We start from the raw sequence: 21664 nt of genomic DNA, 5'->3' as shown, positions 1-21664 counted from the left end.
TGCTTGTTTTATCAAGCCCAAAAATGTACAAACAAATGTACCCGATGTTTACGATGATAATTTTACCACCAATTTTATAGAACCAGTATTGACGCTTCCAAATAAATATTGGCTAGGTCGATATTTAATGCTTGACTTTCACAAGTAGGATCAATTAAACATATGCAGTTGACTCCATACAAAAAATCTACATAGCCTAATATAATATAAACAATTACTTGTGATAAAGTATTGAAACTATTTAACTATTATAATTTGTCTATGGAGGCATAAATATATTTTATCCGACAAATTTTCTCTATTTTTAATACATGAAGTTTCAGTTAAAAAGCAAACAATCATTTTATCTACAAAAAAGATGCACTGTAAAGATAATTCACTGTAAAAATAAGATGTTATGATGGCAAATTTGTAGATGACACAAACAGTCAGAAAGTAAATTAAGCAACAAACCATTCTCCTAATTAAGTTTTCAAATTCTCTTCTAAGAGAGGGAAGTGTATCTCTTGTGAAGATCTGGACCTGTTTCCACCATTCACAAGTTATCTGCCCATCTCTGTTTTGTGTTACAGTTAAATGGAGCTTTTCCAGAAAAGCAGAAAAGAGATAATAATCAACTGAGTAGTAGCTTTACATTTCCACGATAAATTTAAATGGAATAATAAGTAAATTGGAGCAACATTTTAACAAAACAGTTTTACAATCATGTTCAAAAGTAAGAATGTGAAAGTATTCTTTCCTACATATTCTTACAGTTTCACCTGTGCGGGTGTGACGTGTGTTTGTGCTCTTGACTTCTGTGCAGTAACAACGCGTGGATTAATTTTCTCCTGTCTCAACTCTGAGCTCTGAACTTCCATTGAAATAAAAATTAATGTGGATAAGTTACTGCTGACAATTTAAGCTGAATTGTGACGAAAAACTTGTATAGAAAATGTTAGCCGTGACTTTAGCCAGGGTTATGTGGTCTTAGTGAATTAATACTTGAGATGAGTTCAATCAAGTGAGGTGCTTTCAAACCACGAAAACACTCTCGGAACTTTCAGTAGCAAAATGATGATGTAGTGATAGTTCCAAAGTTCCCAGAAGAAATTTCCTCCACTCTTGAGAAAATTAACTCCATTGAACAAGAAAACTATCAGATTGTCAACGTGATACAACGTTTACGGCCTCGGGCTGGTAAATGTATCGAAACTTGTGACTTCATGACATGAAATAAATTATTTTAACACTCATGGAGCAACTGGAAGACCTAAAAGAATTTATAAACCTAGGTGTGTATTCTTTTAACAACTATCTAAACCTGGACAGTAATGCGTAGAAAAGTATCTGAAATCGAAAGAACTGGTTAATATAATTGCTTTTTTTAATGTGCACAGACTCATCAGTTAGTCAGTGCTAATAAACTTCTCGATTATTCTTGAAGTGAAATTTGAAAATTGAATTGGATTAAAAAAAAACCATTTCAATATCGGCTAATTAACTTCAATAAAGCCCGAAAAATTAATTTCTTTTTGATACTCCCGCCTTGGCAAACGTCTTCAAGGTGTGAGACACATGCGAGTGTGTGCCGTGGCAGAGTTCCAAAGATGAACACTCTGTCAAGAGCGAGTGAGTGATGACATTAACTGGTGAGCGTGTGGATGTGCGTGTGTGTGACAGTTTGCGCGGGTAATTGAGCGCTAAACCCCCTCACCAATCCCCACCACAACCGTCGGCGCAATCTCATGCCCCATCACACAAGAATGTGCCCCAGTCTTCCCCAGCTCTCAGGCTCACATTAGAGACCTGACTTAGACATGCCTGCGAGCTCTTCAGCCCAGGCACGTGTCTTTTCTTTGATTGCTACAACAGATTGCGGTTGACTACATGATAAATTAGGAAAACAAAAATATACAAACACGCACGAACACATTTTTATTGGTACACGCCTTGAAACCGTTGGCACATGATTGATATACATATCTAATAGTATAAATCAAGTAAAGACAAGAGCAAACGCTCCAAGCTCAAATTGTTTGGCTTAACCATTTAGCTATCTAAGCACACTAAATGTTTTGATCAAATTTCAGGAAGTGTAAAGTACCAACAATCACTATCAATAATTAGCCTATTATTGTATCAAAGGAAGAATGTTTCATCCTCTAGCATAGTATTACACAAATAGCCTTCCTACCGAGAATACATGTTAACATAATTTTTCCATCATATAGAAATTTAACTAATATACTTCTCTCTTGTAACAATGTTATAAATCGTACATTTTAAATAATTCAATTCTTTTCGTAACCTCATTATCCTAGGAAAATATAATTTGGTTTTAGTATTAATAATGATAAAATATTTATTACACTTTCATTCCTACGGGAAACGTGTAGGTAGACGTTTCCTCCTTAGTTAAAGGATTACTCCCCCAATGATTGGGAATTGGCATAACTATAAACTTTGTGAAATAGAATAAATTGAATTATCGTTTTGTAAGTATGCAATGAAGTAATAAAAAATTAAATATGGAATTTTTAAAGGATTTATGAGTAAATTTGATCTAATTCCCTTGACGATGATTGAATTGAAAGGATAATAGAACTTAGAACATTTTTCAACTGTAAATGGTAATAATACTTTAACACATTTCTATAGCTGGTGTCTTCCCTTCAGGTGTTGTGAAACGTAAGACATAAACAAATTAACTGAGCATATGACCATATTTTGATGATTTGTTAATTTTCGTAATTAATTCTTAGGCTTACGCAAGACACCTGAAAAAGATAAGAGATATTAGTTCTCGAAAAGTAGTTTTTTTATCAAATATTAATGACAGCAAATGTTCGACATTCTGTTATTGTTACACTATGTTTGTTAAATTGATGTACACGTACTTTGGATTTTCTGACAACAGTCTTAAATTCATAGTTTTAAAATGAATTAAAATTGAATTGGACATTAACAAATAAATTGTGACAGTAATTGCTGCAGATGACGGGGTGGACGCATATTCCAAGCCGGGAAGAGAAAAGGAACAAGGAAGGGGGTTTCTTATTGGCTAAGAGGTTCAATTGGATAAGTAGGTTCCGCTGCGGTGAAGTCCTTAGCCCAAATGGTTATGGATGTCATTTACCCTTCTTGGCTCCAAAATAATTTATTCCTTTTTTATTTCTTCCAGATAAGGATTTATTCCTTGTCTTATAAATAAACATTTGCAAAGACTGTTTCTAAAAAACGCCAAGCGCATATAACAAATAAATTAGACTATTTTTTATTTAGGAATTTCAACAATTAGGTTATTACGATATGTATCACCTGATTGTTGTAAATCAATTCACATTGTTTACGGTTTATTTAGTTGGTTAGGTGCCTTACAAAAATATTTTATTGTATCCTCGTGTGTATTCCTATTGACTAATTCCTTGGGATAGACTTGGTGTACTTGTCTAAACCTCAATACTAGTTTAAACAAAGAGCTCTTTGACTATGTGTTGAAAGCATTACTGTACCTGATGTTTTAACTAAGAACTTTCTACTTGATGAATAGCAAACAAAATTAAATTACAGTTTGCAAACCTTCGCTTTTCAACTATTTTCTAAATTTAAATTATAGGATTATACAATTAGTAATATTGGCGCCATATAAATATCTCAGTGGACTTACAAGAAAATCAAACACGTTCAAATATTTTTACAAATGATGCAATCCATCTGTTATAACAAAATTTAGGTAAGTATTTAGTCACAATCCAGTTCAGTGGAATAGTGGTGCAGGGCTATTCTGTTTATTTCTCAATGAAGAACAGTTCTTCCCTGATAGGCCGGTGAATTCAACGGAGAGGTATGTGTGTTGTAACGTTTTATGCAACGATTTACGAAATTCCAAACAGATTCCAATAAACTCTGTAGAAGCCATCAAACCAAACTTAACCAACCTTACTATCCACATATAAGTAAATATCGTAGATCTAGTAGCGCGTTTGGTACTCAGTTGATACGGCACGCCTCAATTATTAATTTTAAGTACTGCGTCAATTTGTAGATTTCCTGAGAAATGTTTGAAAGTAATTATATAATTCCCTTGATATACAAATTGGAGTGACCCAAGGTTTACTGTAATCGTAAAGGATTCACTTGCTTTAATTTCTTGTTAGCTTTACGCCCGTGAGTGATCAGATTGTATTAATGTGATTCAGAAATTTTAAACGAAAATCCACATAAAAATAGTCTTAGAAAACCAATGATATGAGCAATCTAGAAAGAATTAACTAGATCTTTGAATTTTGAATTTTTCATAAGCTGCACAAATAACTGATTGATTGTGTCTGATTAATATTATTCATAGATACTTATAACTATTGACCTAATATTTAATCGTTTATGACAACCGATTAAGCATTCTTTCTAGTAGGAACCTTATTACAGCTATTGATTATAAGATCAAAACATATTATGCGTCTATTGTAAACACCCAGTTTTGCCACAAAAAATAGTATTATATTATTATAAATTTATTCAACCAAACGTTGTACCATTATTACGTAACTCACGTAATAAGGTATAAAACAAAATAATACAAAATGGATATTAACTATTAATAATAATGTAATTAAATTACATTTAAATAACATTATTTCTCATTAAATATTAATGAGGAGTACTTTATAGTCTTAATTGGCTCCCTATAATCCAATTACCACATCTGTGTATTATATATATATTGTATATATAGTTCTGGCATATCTGTCTGAGACCCTTTCTACGAAATCAGTTCAATCTGAGAGAATGAGAATTCTTGTTCTGTTGTGTTTATATTAACTGTGTTTATATTATTAATATTTACATTATATTGCCGTTTATATATTAACTTATGTCATATTTGAAACATAATAAAACGCATGCCAACGTCACGGCACGGCGTGGCGTTTGTGTATGGCATATCAACAATTTGCCATGCATTATGGCGTATAATATTTACGACTTTTTAAGAAGCAAAATTCATCTATTTTCTTACTAAGAAGTAATTTATTACAAAGATTATTTAATTTTCACAACTGTTTAAAAATTTTAAACAGTTCTCTTTCATAATGTGTTTGCTATCAGTTTATGTTAACTAGCACAGTCTCTTCACATGATAAGTTTTTAAAAATTAACGTAATTTATAAAAACCATAACTTTAATTGTGTAATAATTTTGGGGTTGAAGGGCAGTGGTACAGAGCTTTGGCGGAGAATTAAGTTAAGAGCCTTTATACGGAAAAGACAGAAAGAGTCTGAGGCAAGGGGAAACGCTTTACGGAGGCTGATTTGAATGGATTCTGAAAGCAAGAGGAGCAAGAAGCAAGATAATCCATCAGCTGGAGGTTAACTGCGCCTAACCGATGGAAGAATCAATTACCTCACAGAGAATAGCGGCAGTAGAGTGAATAATGTATGGGGAGAGAGAGGGTATAACTCGGGCCGGGCTGCTCTTACGAGCTAAGGTACGAATATACAGTTGTAATATTTTACATTTCTTGTGTTCTCTGTTAGAATGTTCTCAGTCAAAAGCTTTAATTCTACAACAATCGACACAATCTACATACCACGGCACGGACGTAAAGGAAAATTCAATCCTTAATATGTATTCTGAATGTATTAGTTGAACCCCTAAAACTGTTGTTTGTTATTTGATACTAAACGTTTTTTATTTTGTGCATAGGCAACCATGGTTTATTAGACGTATTTTTTTTAAGAATTATCAAGAACACATTCCAACGACAAGTAAACCTTGGACATGTCACTGAGCTTTTAATAAATGGAACTAACCATTAGTGTTGGGAAGATGCCGTCAATAATAGTACTAGACCCAGCTCTATAATTTCGATGCGAACTATTTTTTCCAATTAGATGTAATTTGGGTTTCACCCGCGTAATGCGCTCGTTATTATCGCTGGTAAGGCAATGGCTATTGTTTTCATAATATACTATGACCTGTTTTTATTTGCGCTTGATGTCACTGGATATTAGTTTAGAAAATAACAGGGAAAAATATTGTTTTCGTTTATAATCTCATTGTTATTATTGTAATAGTTTTATAAAATTTTATTCTTCTAATATATACAACTTCTTATTTTTTGAATACATTTGTAAATGACTAATATTGTTTTTGTCAAAGCTGTCATTATAGTTTACAGGTTGTTTGAAGAAATTAAATATCTGGTTTTAAGTTTATGTTTCATCCAATTTTCTTTAATTTTATTTTGAAATATTCTGTTCTTGTGACCAATGTAAAATTAACTATGGATAATTAATTCCTTGTACTACTATGATTAATATATTGTGGCTAAGAACTTTAACCTGGATCTTTAATTAAATACAATTATGATCTTTAGTACATTTTCTTCTTATGATATTATAGAATGTATGGATATTCATTAGAGACGCAATTTTTATTTATTTATTATTTTTTTTTTTGGAAAACACATTTTAATTTACTGTTTTTTTTTCAATTAATATATCAACCAAATTGGATGTTATCCATTCAAAACAGCTGAACAAAGACAGGATTTGAATCAACGCTGCATCTAGCTCAGATCCATAGTCCGACGTCTCAGACATTGAGGCACCCGGATGTTCAATAAAATCGACGTGAGTATAAAAAAATTCAATTATTTTTGTAAACTTAATCATATCTTAGTTTGATCAAGAAAATTTGTAAAATTATTAACTATAAAACGGTTTAAGCTATTATGTAATGCACATAATAATAATACAAAAATAAGGAAAAACTAAAAAACAACGTATAATTTTGATAAAACCAGGAATTAATATTATGCGATTTTATTCTGTTTACTCCAATACATCAATTAATTCTCCAAAATCATGTTTATAAATAATTTGTCTAAAACTAAAAATTAATCATTGTTTCAAATAACAACACATGTATTATTATAGTAATGTACAGAGGTCACAAACCGATCTGCACTTTTTAAAACATCGGGCGTGTTATGCCTGTACAACTACACTAAAGAACACGCAATGTACACTATAAACTATAACCTACTTTTATTTTTTTCATATGAGTGGTTCGTGGTTAGAACGTATAAATATATAAATGCATGCTGAATGAAGTAGTACACATAGAGATTTACGTGGCATGCACTGACCTAGGCTGGGTAGACACAGAGTAGGTAGGTACATACCTGTCGTAGTAATAATCCCTGTAACAGAAAAAAATGGTTAAATGCATTTGAAGATGAACTTGCAGGTCTTTTAAAACTTACATTTAATTTTGGGAATTTAAGTTAACAAATGTCATCACAGTTGTTGTTTAAAAGAGGGGAAGAATTTTGTGATTTTCGCTTCGCTAATGTTGCAGACAATAGGATATTGTGAAAGAGTAATGACATTGTTTAATTTTCCGTTGTCGGTATACAATGTGAAAACTAAAATTATGACAAATCCTATAAAGAACTTCTTAAATACGGCAAAATTAAGAACGGTGTTATTTATGGTTAGTATTCGCCCAACTTCTATCAAATATGTACTGGAAATGCTATTAGATGATATGATGCTATTCAGCATCGTATAATGTACAGTATAAAATACTGTAGACGTCACAGGCAAATAATCCAGAGAACTCGTAAAACAAATGATAGTCAATCATTTCCCGCATTTGACATCGAGCAAAAATTGATTGAAGGCCTACATTGTACAGTATATGATAAAAATATTCAGTACACTTCTTTCAAAAATGTAGTTTTAGATGATTTTTAGAAAAAGATGGAATAATTTACTCTAAACATTGTAATGATTTTAATGAATGTAAAATTAGAATACCCCTATTAGTTTGCCTAGACATTTTTAAGATGAGTAGAACACGCTCTATTATACCTTTTCTATTATGTTTCCTCGAAAAAAAAATAACTCAAAATTCATAAAACGAGAACGTGATTAAAACATTTTATAATGATGTCCTTTACAAAGAATTGGCATTGTACTTGCAAACCCGAAAAATAATTGTCCAAACAGTAAATATTTCATTACTTAAACATTTAAAACCCGTTACCTTCATTGAACAATTGTTCTACAAACAACGAGGTTATAGAAAACAGTTATACCATACATATACAACTTGAAATAATACCAAATATTACATTGAAATAACATTTCTAACATTTAGTTTTTTAGCGACTAAATTTTAGAGGAATGTCTGTATTGGACTGAAGTTACTGAGTTTAAGTTTTAATCTTTTGTTTTATATGTATTTGCTAAAGTGTCAAAAGAATTGTCTTCAACAACAGTCTTAAGTGCTTGAAGGATTCTCCAGCCAAAACAAGTTTCATTAACACAACTAATAGCTAAGCACATACAAAACCAGAAACAATCTACGAAATTTCATGTCAGTCAGTGATAAGGAACCAGTATAACCAGGAAACGGAAGCGAGAAAGAAGTATTAAATTAGTCCAGAGACAGGTCGGGTGAATATTCTGACACGAGGGTTCCTCCCCTATTCCCTCCTCTCACTCCCACTCCACTACTTAAACTTTTCCCATTCTCCTGATTTATGGCTATTGCGAATTGACATTCGCATTATGTATTCTACATTCATTCCTATTACACAGTGTTTTACCAAAATATAACGGTTATGAACTTTTAAAGTTGTTGATATTCATTTTTCAAAATAGCTTTCTCATTATAACCAGTACCTTAAAGTAAAAGGCGCTAAAGGGCTATATTGTGTAGTTTATTATTTCTAATTATTATGTCGTACAAAGTTAATAATGATCCAGGAGGGTTTACATCTGGATTGTTTATGCCCTAGACAGAGTACAGCAAAAGCCGGTGTCACATCGGGACAACCTCATGGGTGTCTAGGATCGCCAAGTTTGCTGCAAATTTCTATATATCGGGTTATCGCTAGGTTTAGTTTACTGCGGAGGATAGCTGTTGGAGTTCCCTTTGTTGTTAAATGTTGTTGCGAGTCTAAACATGAGGGTGTACTGTCCCCTACCTGCTCTGACTAGAAGAGGGTGGAATTGAACTAATCCCTTCTACTAAGGTGTCAAGGCTGAAATATAGTGTGCGCTGTCCTCCTGGTGGATATAACCCGACCTCGACAGTAGGCTGTCTCCATCACCAATCTTACTCGTCCTGAATATTTCGTCATTCAGTAAGCCAACGCAAAACTTCTTTTAGGGCAAAGTACTATTAAAGGTTACCTCAGCTTCTTGTCCTAAGTGAAAAAACCAAGTCACTATTATTATAGATATTTTTGTTTCTGGAGTGAACATTTTAAAGGCATCCGAGCAAAACCTTTCTTGACATTAAACAAATGGATAACTTTTCTAATCCAACCATGAAATATTAATACCTAGCCTTCGTCGTTTCAAGGCCTTGGCTTCAATGATAATTATCTTTTGAGCTCTGCAAATATAAGATTATATAATTTGGTTCTAGCTTTCTTGTGGTTGACATCGGAAACTGCCACTAGTTGTTACAAACATGAGCCTTTGATTAAAAAGTAAATCTACAATTTGTTTGTAATCGTAAGCACTGATACAAATTATAATACCTAATTAAAATATTACCTTAAATAACTAATATTACTACACCTGTTTAGTTCAAAAGAATAAAAAAATAAATAAAGAATAATTCTGTGATTTTGATTACAAAGCATTATTCGCAGAGCCTGGTAAACATCAGTTCCACTTTTGTCACTCGCTGCATTATGTTGCGGAAGCAAAATTAAAACCTCGTTTGATATTAAAGCCACACCGTCCAGACAGTAATTGGTTCCAGAATAGCGTTATTGACTAATTTCCTGTACATACACTACTACAGTACTATTACCGCAAACATTGAATATAAACTGGACATTAGCGAGTTTAAGGGCTAAATTAGTTATTGCTCTAGTAGAAATTAATTTTAAATTAAAATCCTAGGTTTTGAAATTTTTAGTCGATATTTGAATATAATGTGCAAAAAAACAAGGAGTTGAGTCTTTTACTAATTTTAAATGTTGCCAACTAAACAAGAATACATCAATTTTTAACTAACAGGCAACATGTTGTGTTCAGTTGTAACTTATGCATTGGAAAATCGTAAAAAACTAAATGATTCAGCACTACTCGGATAAAAGGTAAATAAACGAGGTACGGAATTTAATTAATCTCAGAATAAAAAAAGGCAGTTTAGATCTATGAAAATTTAATCCTCGTAATCTCCAGGCTAGTCTAGGCACATGATGGGCCCCAGGATTGTAGACAGGCTTACAGTGTTAATTTGTATATTAATATGGTGTATGAAGGAAAATGAGTTGTTATTTGTGAAGTCCTTGCAAACTACGTTTTCTACGATTTATTTTACTACATTGCATTTTTTTCTTCCATCCACTTAGTGGCTAAAAATTGTATCCATTATTAAATCCATCCTTGTCGGAAATTTTTATTCATTGTTTATTATTTTGCAGGTAATATGGCTTTTCCTCCTTTCATTTATTTCCATTTTCTTCGTCACATATTTGTGTTATGTAGTTAATAATAAAAGACTTCTTGCAACCAATCCTTGACGGTAACGGAGATGTTCCTGTCGTTTTGTGATTCAAATAATCAGCAATACAACGTTTCCAGATTTAAAATAAAAACTGGTTTCTTTCTCAAGTGGATAATTAACGAAATACATTAGTACAGTATATGTTAAAATGGACAAACCACAGAAAAATACATAGAGGCAGCCTAGTAACTGTCAGTCTGATCAAAAATATTTGTTTAATATTTCAGTTGTAGTTTATATTATTTGCTACTACAGCTATGTCATGTACACACAAAATCAGAGATCATAAAATGCAGTCCAAAGACAACTGAAAGCGAATCGTCTCTCCGAGGTTAGTAGAACCAGTAGACATAATCCACTTGTGTTGCGCCATATGCAGTAAATGGTAGTTCCAGGTCTGGCCGAAGGATCGCCCTGTGAACTGTTTTCCAGTCAGACTGTGTTTTATATTTTCTGTGGTTCAGCCACTCCCAATACACTAGCAAAGATAAAAGTATGAAGAGTGAAACATTTTAGGAATAATTTAGATGTTGCTTTGCATTGGTAATATTGACCATCTGCTTATCATACAATCCCGATTTCCAGACAATGAATTGCCCCTGGACTGTATTGCATGTTGCGGACAAACTAGAAATTTCTAAAAATCAAACACTCTTGCAGGATTGTTTGTTTGTAGCGCTTTCGTACTGCGACACACTGGAGGACGTGTATCATCTGGTGTTGATGTTCGCCTTGGAATCGTTCCAACTTTATTTATTTACAGTTCACTTTAACTCTTTCCAGATGCGATGTACTCTTAATCTATGGTGTTTGAGGTTAGGTATTTGTACCTGTCCTCCTTTATATATCGTCCTACATATTAAATATAGTTTGTCTGTGTACATGCACAGAATTCAACTCATAATAGACGTTGCTGGAGGTTTAAACGTTTATAAATATAAAAGTATGAAGAAAGGGAAAATCAAAATTAAATTAACCTCTACTTAACTTTAAAGCAATATAACACGACACAGTGTTAAAAAATCAATTCAAATAATTGTCTTAAACTTATTTCATGCCTTTCATATTGGATTTGGATCTGTAACTAGCTTGTTATTATTAACGTTTCCGGTTAACCGAACGCAATTTATCCGGTTGAAAACAAACTCCTTTGCTGACTCCGCCTTCTCAACAGATTCACAGCTGATCTGATACGAATAAACCTGGTCCAAAATTCTTTCCCATTTGCTTCCGAACAGAGACAACCTTAAGCGATCACCATTTTAAGTCAAACCTGCCAGTTATTCACTTTAACCACTAAAACATGTACCGCAAAGAAATCACTCTGAAATAGATCAATCTGCAATGACAGTGGTTCTGTAACAAATATTGGAATCCTTTACTAGTAAGTTCAAGAAGCCTAAGTACCCACTACCTGAGTAACAGGACGTCTGTAACTAACATTTGATTAGTAACTCGCAGATTACTTCACTCTTGATAGAAAGAGCTCCTATATATTTTGGGGCAAAATTGTCAAAATTCAGGTAAAAATAAGAATACGCTGATATATTGGACACGGATAACCAACAACGAACAAATTTCAGAATAAGGAAACTGTAAGTACAATCATAACATTTTATCGTGTGATTGTTACTTTGTTGGATTGATTGTTAAGACTTGTTATACGTTCTGTTGGGTCTTTCGATACTCATTTGTATCAGTTTGATTTAATTCTCATAACAATTATTAACTTTCTTAAGTTAAATACTGAATAAATTATGGCATTTTCATGTAGATTATACTAGGCTCTTATTGGAACAATAATACGCGTAGTATCTTCAAAGGTTCAACATTCTCCCATGTGTTTTAATAATATGTAAGACTTGCTGTTAGTGGAAAGGTATAGTCGAATGTCCTCCTATTTCTAGGAGAATATCCTATTCTTCATTCCTTATACTAAACCGTTTGAAAGTACTTGTTGTACACGTTTTTAGTAGGCATTGCGTGTTATGAAATATAAGTAATACTTTTATAATATGCTAAAACACTTAAGTTATTGTGGGACTCAAAATGTTATCAATAAAAACATGTATGTAACCACAATTATCTAATTAAACAATGGTCACAATACTCTAACTAACGGGAGATGTTTAAACATGTTTCGGTATTTTATCCAACATTGGTGCTTAATTAGTACTTGTGGCGAAGGGATGTGGGTGGATAGAGCCAACAGTTGGACATGTGCCTGGCCCCTGACCAACCCTTGATGGATGTAAGACCCCCTCGCTCGTGGGTGTTTGCCAATTAAGGTTTATAATCCTGTAGTGGTCTATTATTTAAAACTTGTTTTTAGAAGAAACCGGTTATTTCACAACAGCATTTTTGTAATTTAAAGCATTTTGACAGTATGTCCTTAACTTCTTCAATACTCCAAGGCAAGAAAAAAGTAATTACTTTGCGACTTGTATTGGTTTTGTATCAAACCCAACTGTTATATAATGATTAAACTATAGTAGTTTTCTTGTAATAACAGTTAAAACATAACGACCAGCGAAAAATCAGGTCAAGACACAACATTATAAGGAGCAAAAATGTGTTGAACTCTTTAGAATTTTGCTCTGACAATAGTTCTAGCAATCTTTGCTTGATCTCGTGTCATAATCAAACTCTATTTGGAAATTTAATTTGTTTAATTTTTGTAAGTATTACATACTCGTAATTTAAAATTCCCCAGACAGAAGATTGTAAACAACAGATATTTACTCTCCTACTGGTTAATGTAGAATATGTACACAGGATGCAGTGGTTGATATTTACTTTTTCGGCACCTGATAACTTTAAACATTTTCTTTTATGTGAAATCACCCAGAATATCTCACAACTATCTTCAAAAAAACCCGAGAGCATAGTCTCAGACACAGACACACGGACGGATAGATAAAGGATATGATTTTAAGAAGGCCTTGTTGGGGTTCATAATGATACACAAATAAGTACTAATAAATAATAATACAAATATAATCTAATCTTTCCATTTTTTTTCTTACTATTGTAGGAATTCACAGAAAAAGAAAATATTTGTTAAAGCAAACACACGTATAGCCATGATTTTAACATCATACTCGTATTGAAATCTTTGTATCTGGTGTCTTGTTTTTTTTTTACTCACACACTTACAGATCAATAAAAAGAATACGATAACGCTATATTATTTGTGTCCATAAATTTATTGTAAAACGTTCATATTTGATATTGATATTTCAGGTTTAATGTTAAAACAAAATTAATTACAGCCTATTCATAAAACTATCATGATCAGTTAATATTTTAGTTACTAAATAGTACCATGTACTATCTTACAGTAAATGTGTTTATCTTCATATTTAACTATATCCATCTTGCCAGTACTGCATCTTATTTTGTACATAACTCATGTATTTTAATAAAATGTAGAAGGAACAAAACTGCATCACGTTGATGCACTAAGGAGAAAACGTTGATTAATTACTACAAAAATATCTCTGGATCTCCATAGACAGTTAAACTAATTAGGACGAGGAAGGGAGTGGGTTCTTTTCATCAACGGACCAATCTATCATCCTCATCCTGCTAATTCTTGAAGAGGGAGTCACTGAATGGAGATTTGTAAAAGACCGATCAATTTCCGAGAGAAAATCATTCAGGAGTCCTTACAAGAAAGAAATATCTTTAAGGCGATTGATTCTTCTATAGCAGACTAATACCGTAACGTAGAGTGGCTTCAATGGGGGATGAATTTTATTTGAATTACAAAATAGGCAGTCATACATTTATTTCATTACGGTTTCTCAGCGGATCAAAAGAAATGCTCTACTGATTTAAGAGTATTTTATACTTGGCTAGTCTTTACTTTATTTTTAACTACGAAAGAAAACTTAACAAGTAATGTATTAACTGTTTAACCACACATTGAAACTGTACATAAGTCAAACTACAATTCGGTTGTATTTACAAGTACAATTAATTAACTGTAATTATTTTTGTATATAAAAAGCTAGCAGTTCATTATTTATTTATATCACTTTATGTAGAAAAATTTATGTTCACATTTGGCAGAAAACAGTGAATTGTTCTATGGTAAATCATCAGAGGTTTTACAACATTATAGGTTGCTAGTAAGGAATAATATTACAGCAATATATATTACTGTGTAATATATATTATTAAATTCAGTACAACTGTCGCTTTTATTTCAATGAAGAAAAACGTTACCAGAATGAAGAACATATTGTAAAATAACACATAGATATGTTATGATATATTCTATAATTCATCCTTATAAGGAGATAGGTAACTACAATATCTGAAGTCAAGTAGACCTTAACATTTTCCTTCGACAGGTAAAATCTTTGCCTTAGGAATCATCGAGAACCGATGCCTAAACTAATAAAACCGTTCTAGTAGGATAAGGCCGTGTGTTACAATAGAAATATACAGCAAACATGCTATCTACCTATTTCCTCTTTCAAATTATGAAATTATCTGCCAGTCACATTTTTTAGAATTCAATCTGCATTTTAGCTTCATAAACTCCATTCCTTTGGGCCACTGGTATGTGTGAGGATCTTATACACTTTTGGGAGAAGGGTCGGTCGGTACAGCACAATGTTGACAAAAGAGAAAAATTTGAACAATCAGGATTTGAACCTGCCCTAGCACTAACTCTGATCCTGGCCTACCATGAGGCCAACGGCTGTCCCGTATAGAGATAGGTTCCGAATCTGACCGTTATGGGCCACTGAACAATATTACTGAACTCAAGATGAATGTTGAAAGACATTTTGTAGCTCATTTTGACTCATCTACCTTATAAAATGCGCTAAAACATAAGATAGTCAGCATTTGACTCCGAAGACTTCCTTTGAAGTTTGAACTATGCTATAGATGTTTTTGAACAAATTTATAAAATCCAGCTCTTAATATTCTAAAATTATAAAAAAAATAATATATTAAAAATATTTTTCAGTATATAAAGAAACAAACACGTAAATAGTGTTGTTGTTAATGCACTTTTTTAAAATTTTTAGCAATTATTAAGAATTAGATAAAAAGACAAAGTTACTATATAACTTTGCAAATAAATTATATAAATGTTATAAAATTCATCTTAGTTGTATTTTGGCAGAAGTAGGCTTATCTGGCCTGTGATGTGAGATTTTCTTGGTCGAGAAACAAAGGCAAAATTAACTATCAAACAAAAAATACTAAATAAGTAACTAACTAAACTACAATGGCCATAAATACCATACCAACTTAACTTTATGACATATTTTATTGGCGGCAACAAGGCAAACTCAATGGCGTCGGAAATATAATTCACTCAAACTAGCAGTGAGTGCACGAGCTACACCTACTAAATTGAGTGCAAAGCAGCGGGTAACTGCTAGCAGTGAAGATATGAAAGAAAAAGTAATCTAACTGTTATTATAAATGATTATAAATTAAAGACTGTTATGAATCCTATCTTAGTTGTCTTTGAACAGAAGTAGACTTCACAGCCTACTCGAACCAGAATTGGTCATATCTACGAAATAGCGTGCAAAGCCGCGGCTAACTGCTAGTATATGAATAATTATCCATAAAAACGTCGATTGCTTTACATCCAACGTATAGTAATTGCATGTATTGATCTCCCAGTGGATATTTTAGATTAAACAAACAGCTACATGAAAATAACAAATTCAGAAGACTATACAAAAAAAGTTGAAAAACGTAATTAACACTGATGAGAAATGTTAGAGAAAAGAGTAAATTGTAAACCGGTCTGGATGTAATGAGAGAGAAATAAGTGGGATAGATTAGAGCCCAGATGACATGAAGGATCAAAGCTTTCCAGCCAATTAGCAGATGACAATACATTGTTAAACTGCTCATCATCTATCCGTGATCTGGCTCTGTGTTCAATCTTCGTGTGTATCTATCTCGTATGTATGTATGCAAAATACTACCTTTTCATACAATTAACAGATGACAGTATATTGTTAAACTGATCATCTATCCGTGATCTGGCTCTGTGTTCAATCTTTGTGTGTATGTATCTCGTATGCATGAATGCAAAAATCACCTTTCCAGCCAATTAGCAGATGACAATACACTGTTAAACTGCTCATCATCTTCCGTGATCTGGCTCTGTGTTCAATCTTCGTGTGTATCTATCTCGTATGTATGTATGCAAAATACTACCTTTTCATACAATTAACAGATGACAGTATATTGTTAAACTGAGCATCATCTATCCGCGATCTGGATCTGTGTTCAATCTTCGTGTGTATCTATCTTGTATGCATGAATGCAAAAATCACCTTTCCAGCCAATTAGCAGATGACAATACATTGTTAAACTGCTCATCATCTATCCGTGATCTGGCTCTGTGTTCAATCTTCGTGTGTATCTATCTCGTATGTATGTATGCAAAATACTACCTTTTCATACAATTAACAGATGACAGTATATTGTTAAACTGATCATCATCTATCCGCGATCTGGCTCTGTGTTCAGTCTTCGTGTGTATCTATCTCGTATGCATGAACTAATTTTTAGTTTTTAGTTTAATTAGTCTATCATGAACAGCACAATACATTTTTACCAGAAAAAATACTGGTCTATTTGTTCTGTTGATTGACAGGCAATATTTTATTGTTATAGCCAATCGTAAGAATCACTCTCATATATTATGTTTTTTTCGTAAAGGGATTGATAGAATGTCTTTTTGTTGCCGTTTTGTTAAATACATTGTCCATAAATCGTAGTTAAACGTTTATATTAATGAATGTGGTCGTTTTAGTGTAACAGATTGGTCAGTTTGGATCAATTATACAATTTAGCTTGGATTTGTATCCAGAGAAGTAGATCTGATTAGCTGATTGTTTATCGTACGAAACATATAGTTCAATATTGCTCAAGATTCTTGACCTTTTAGTTATTCTTTGTTAAGGTCTTGTGGTTGTACTTTTATTTTTGTTACTTTTGTATTATATTATCTCATTTACATTTCCCTATATGCAACTAGAGTGGTAATTATTGGCAATATATGATGCTAAAGATGCTATTTAATGTTAAAATTTCGATCTATAACAAATAAATTTAATTCTGTACTTTAACTGGTTTCAGCCCCAGGCGTCTATCAATCTTCACGAGAGACTGACAGTAAAATAGCCTAAATACAAGCGTTTTTATATGAAAATTTTTCATGAACTTTTTTAGGAACGTGAAGAAATTACTTCATGAAAATTGAGAAACATGTTATTAGTGTTTAGTATTTACATTTGTATTTGGTTTGCCAGTGAAACTTTTATTGGTGATACTGATTAAAACTACCCAGATCTTTATTAGTGATTAGAAAACACTGCATTTTTTTTGTCAATTATGAGTAGAGTAGTTTATAAATTTGTTAGTTATTTCTTTCATAAAATTATTTGTGGTCTTTAGTTGGATGGAGTGCTGTGGACTTTGATCTTTCTTTATGCCATTAATTATGACTCTTTATATGAATAAGAAAGATACGAATATTTTTATAAAAATAAAACCTTTACTTTACAATCAATTACAAATATAACTTATTATTTACAGATAATGCACTTTTTATACTTTTTTATTATAACTTTTACTGTACAAATAAAAAGATTTAAAATAATATGCATGTTACTCGTATACGCATTCATACTTGACCGTTATAATTTGTCTATTGTATTTTTTTAAACGTGCAAAATGCTACTTATATTATATCTAATATCATAAACTGTTATTTGACCATAAATTTTAAAACGAGTTCAGTTGAACTATGGCTTTGAAAATTGATTCTTATTACTATTTAATTCATATAAATATCTACACTTATACAATATATTGATTATACAATGGAAAGACTGTTTATATCAAATGAAGCAATGTTTACGTGTTATTAAGAATACATTTTCAGATTTAAGTTTGAACCTACAGTATCTTTATTGAACCATATTATCTTGCTAATGCAGGATTAAACTTTGGAATATTTCCAGGTGAAATAATGACAAGGGAACAAAGACTTATCCTTCCCAATACGAGTTGCTGCAAGTTCTCAAAACCAATGCATAACAATGAGAAGTTGTTGCAAACAGCAAACAGAGGGAGTAAGAGAATGAATTTGCTAATAGTAACACGGTCAATAGTCTTTCTGTTACTGCACACCTCCACTACCTGTTCCAATCTAAAGATTCAGACTCTCTTTCGATAATATTTTCATTCATTCTGCCCTCTCACGTCTTTTATTTGTAAGTATATTGGTAACTTATTAATGTCATTTTTCATCATATAGACTTAAAGATTTATATGAAACTGAAAAACTTCCAAGCACTATTGTTAGGTGGGGAATATATTTTACTAGACATTAATCAAATATTTTTTAATAAAACTAAGTGGTCGACAATTGTCAATACATGTGTTGTATCCTAAAATGTTTAACAATAAAATCCAATACAGTAACAATAAAATTAGAAATGAAACAGATAAACATTGGGTTGATTAAGAGTTATTGCGTTGATACACCATTTTTACTATACCTGGTGTTTGTGAACGTTTCTTAAAATATAAACTTAGCTTAAGAAACTTATTTGAATAAAATCTTTAAAATACAAATTTGTATAATAAAAGTACAGCATATTTTGTACACATCAGAAAAATGACTACTCCTTCAAAATGGAGATACGCCTAAATTACCCATAAAAGTAGTTGAAACTAAAATCAAATCAATTTGCTCAAATTTGAGGCTATTTTGATGTGCCTGAAGCTGGATTAGTTGTTTGGTGAAAAGTACGATTAATGCCTAACGCCAAAACTGATCCAGTAATGCTATTTAAAATATTTAATTCTTACTTTTTCATAAAAGGTTACAGCTATGAGAATGCAATAAATTATGTATCAGTAAAAACACGAGGATTACATTGTGTTACTTAACTGGTGCAAGTACAGTCCGGTCGATTACATCGACTCTTTTTTGACGCTTAATGATTAATGGCGCTAAAGAACTGCAGCGTCATTATGACATACAATTTATGTGTGCCAATAAATAATTATATTTTAGTTTTTAAGTCAAATTTCAGGCCAATAGTGAATTATGTAATGTGAAAATTACGTCTACATACAACGAGCAGGGAACAACCACAAGCAGATATTCTGCTGGGAGCGGATTGCGGTTGCTTTCCATCAGAGTGAGACTCGCCCTCACATATGGTACCAGCTCCACATCTACACATACTGCCCAGTGCACAGCCTCTGAACTTGATAAACTCATTTGTAACCTCTACAAAGTGAACCGGTTATGCCTAATGATACCGACTACTTTAAGATATGGAAACGAAATCATATCCTTTAGTCATTTGTATGATTTTATTTAAAAATCGTATTATGTAAAGATACAAAGCATTTTGTCAGACACTTCCTACTCTATCAGAGGTAGCTCTATCAGGTCTTGTAGCTCGCTGTTATGCATCGCTCGTTATAAGTATTTAATTGCGCTTCACATTCCATTTTTCACTTTTCCTCTTCTGTTTTATCTCCTCGCGAACTATACATTTCAAATAGAACAGTAAAATTAATAAATAATAATAAAACGCTTTGTTTACATCCTCTGTGTTCAAAACATCATATATTTAATTAAAACAGTTTGATTAATAAATTCACTGTTGTAGTAATGCAAAGTTTATGTTGAATACGTGGATAAAATTCAGCAGACTATTAAACAACGCATTTATAAAAGAGCCCGGTTAATTTAATTGTCAAAAGTTTTACAACAATTTGTCAAAGGATTTTAGTTTATATACAAACATTCAGGTCGATCAAGTAATGAAAAGTGGTAATGGTGTAACGATATACACACAGAGAGTTTGCAAGCTAATGTTAGGAATTGAATAAAACACACATACATCGACATTAAAAATGTTCTGTTCAAATTATTTGTTATAACAATTAACTTAGTAAAACAGTTTTTGTTGATGTATAAAAGTATGTCAGACATACTCAATATATATTTCTTTACATCTGGTTGATATTCGTTCGTTCTTAGTAACTCCAATATAAAATTATAATACAGAGATAATGCCTCGGTAACGTAGCAAAAATTTCACAACACGTAGCATTATACAAGGTCATTAACGTATACCTCAAATTAGCTGAACTGTCCCTAGGGGATTTTGGACGTTTCTGTGTCCTAATTTAGGCAAAAGTGTGCGAAGGGTTCTGTTGACATTTTCTACGCACACAGCGAGAACATTTAAAATATACCCGACCGTTTATTGTCCAAAAATAACCGGGGAAACATCTCTAATCATCTTTGATTAGGTAGGCCTATGCCTTATTGTACTATCAGGAACCTACAGATCAGCAGTATAAGATCTGATCGTGTAATTCCGTCTAAATTATAAGGCCGACCGTCCTAATCACATTGGTATTGGATACCGTCCTGTACAATATATTGGTACAGTGATATACAATATGGTTTATAATAATAATTTACTGTTGTTCATCCGAGTCCATCGGTACCATAAATATGAGTTTAAAATTATAAATTTAATCCAACATCATAAAGGGATTAATAAACCCATTTGATCCCCTTCCTTTCCCCAGAAAATGAAATTCACGTATGTTTATGGAAATTAGCCAATAAATAAATTGAATTCACTTACGAATTAAAGCAATAAAAGAATGTAAACAAGTACATATGCCATAGCAAGAGTGAAACAACTGTAAAGGAAGAGGAAGGAACAACATAAGCCAGCTCCCGAGCTATGTGTCTGGCAACGTACCAACATATGATGTGTGTAGCAGAAACAGATATTTACTGTAACATACGACAGTCCTCTCCCGGGAGATACTGCGGGATATAGAGCACATTTAACCTTAATTTTCTGTCAGGACAATCAATTTAACGCAGCAATAACAATCATACCCGAATGTTGAAATAGCTTCCAAATTATAGTTGCTAGAGTGGACGTACTACATTCCTCTCCTGAGATATACTACGGGATATAAAGAACATTTCACCTTAATATGATGTTTGGAAAATCAATTTAACACGGGAATAACAATCAGACTAGACGTTTCTAATGGCTTCTAAATTATGGCTCCAAAATAGTAAATGGTAAAATAAAAA

At 32.3% G+C, this 21664-nt stretch overlaps 1 protein-coding gene across 1 annotated transcript in view; it reads right to left on the bottom strand.

The window, feature by feature from the left end:
- The window catches only part of LOC124362702, a 295398-nt gene that overhangs the window by 100220 nt on the left and 173514 nt on the right, over positions 1-21664 (bottom strand). Inside the window, exon 4 of the mRNA XM_046817420.1 lies at positions 7169-7186. Coding sequence (XP_046673376.1) covers positions 7169-7186 — 18 coding nt within the window. The remainder of the gene's footprint in view (positions 1-7168; positions 7187-21664) is intronic.

The sequence above is a fragment of the Homalodisca vitripennis genome, chromosome 1, assembly GCF_021130785.1.
Source record: "Homalodisca vitripennis isolate AUS2020 chromosome 1, UT_GWSS_2.1, whole genome shotgun sequence".
NCBI lineage: Eukaryota > Metazoa > Arthropoda > Insecta > Hemiptera > Cicadellidae > Homalodisca > Homalodisca vitripennis.
The sequence above is the reverse complement of the archived record's forward strand: the minus strand, read 5'-3'. Positions and strand labels throughout refer to the sequence as shown.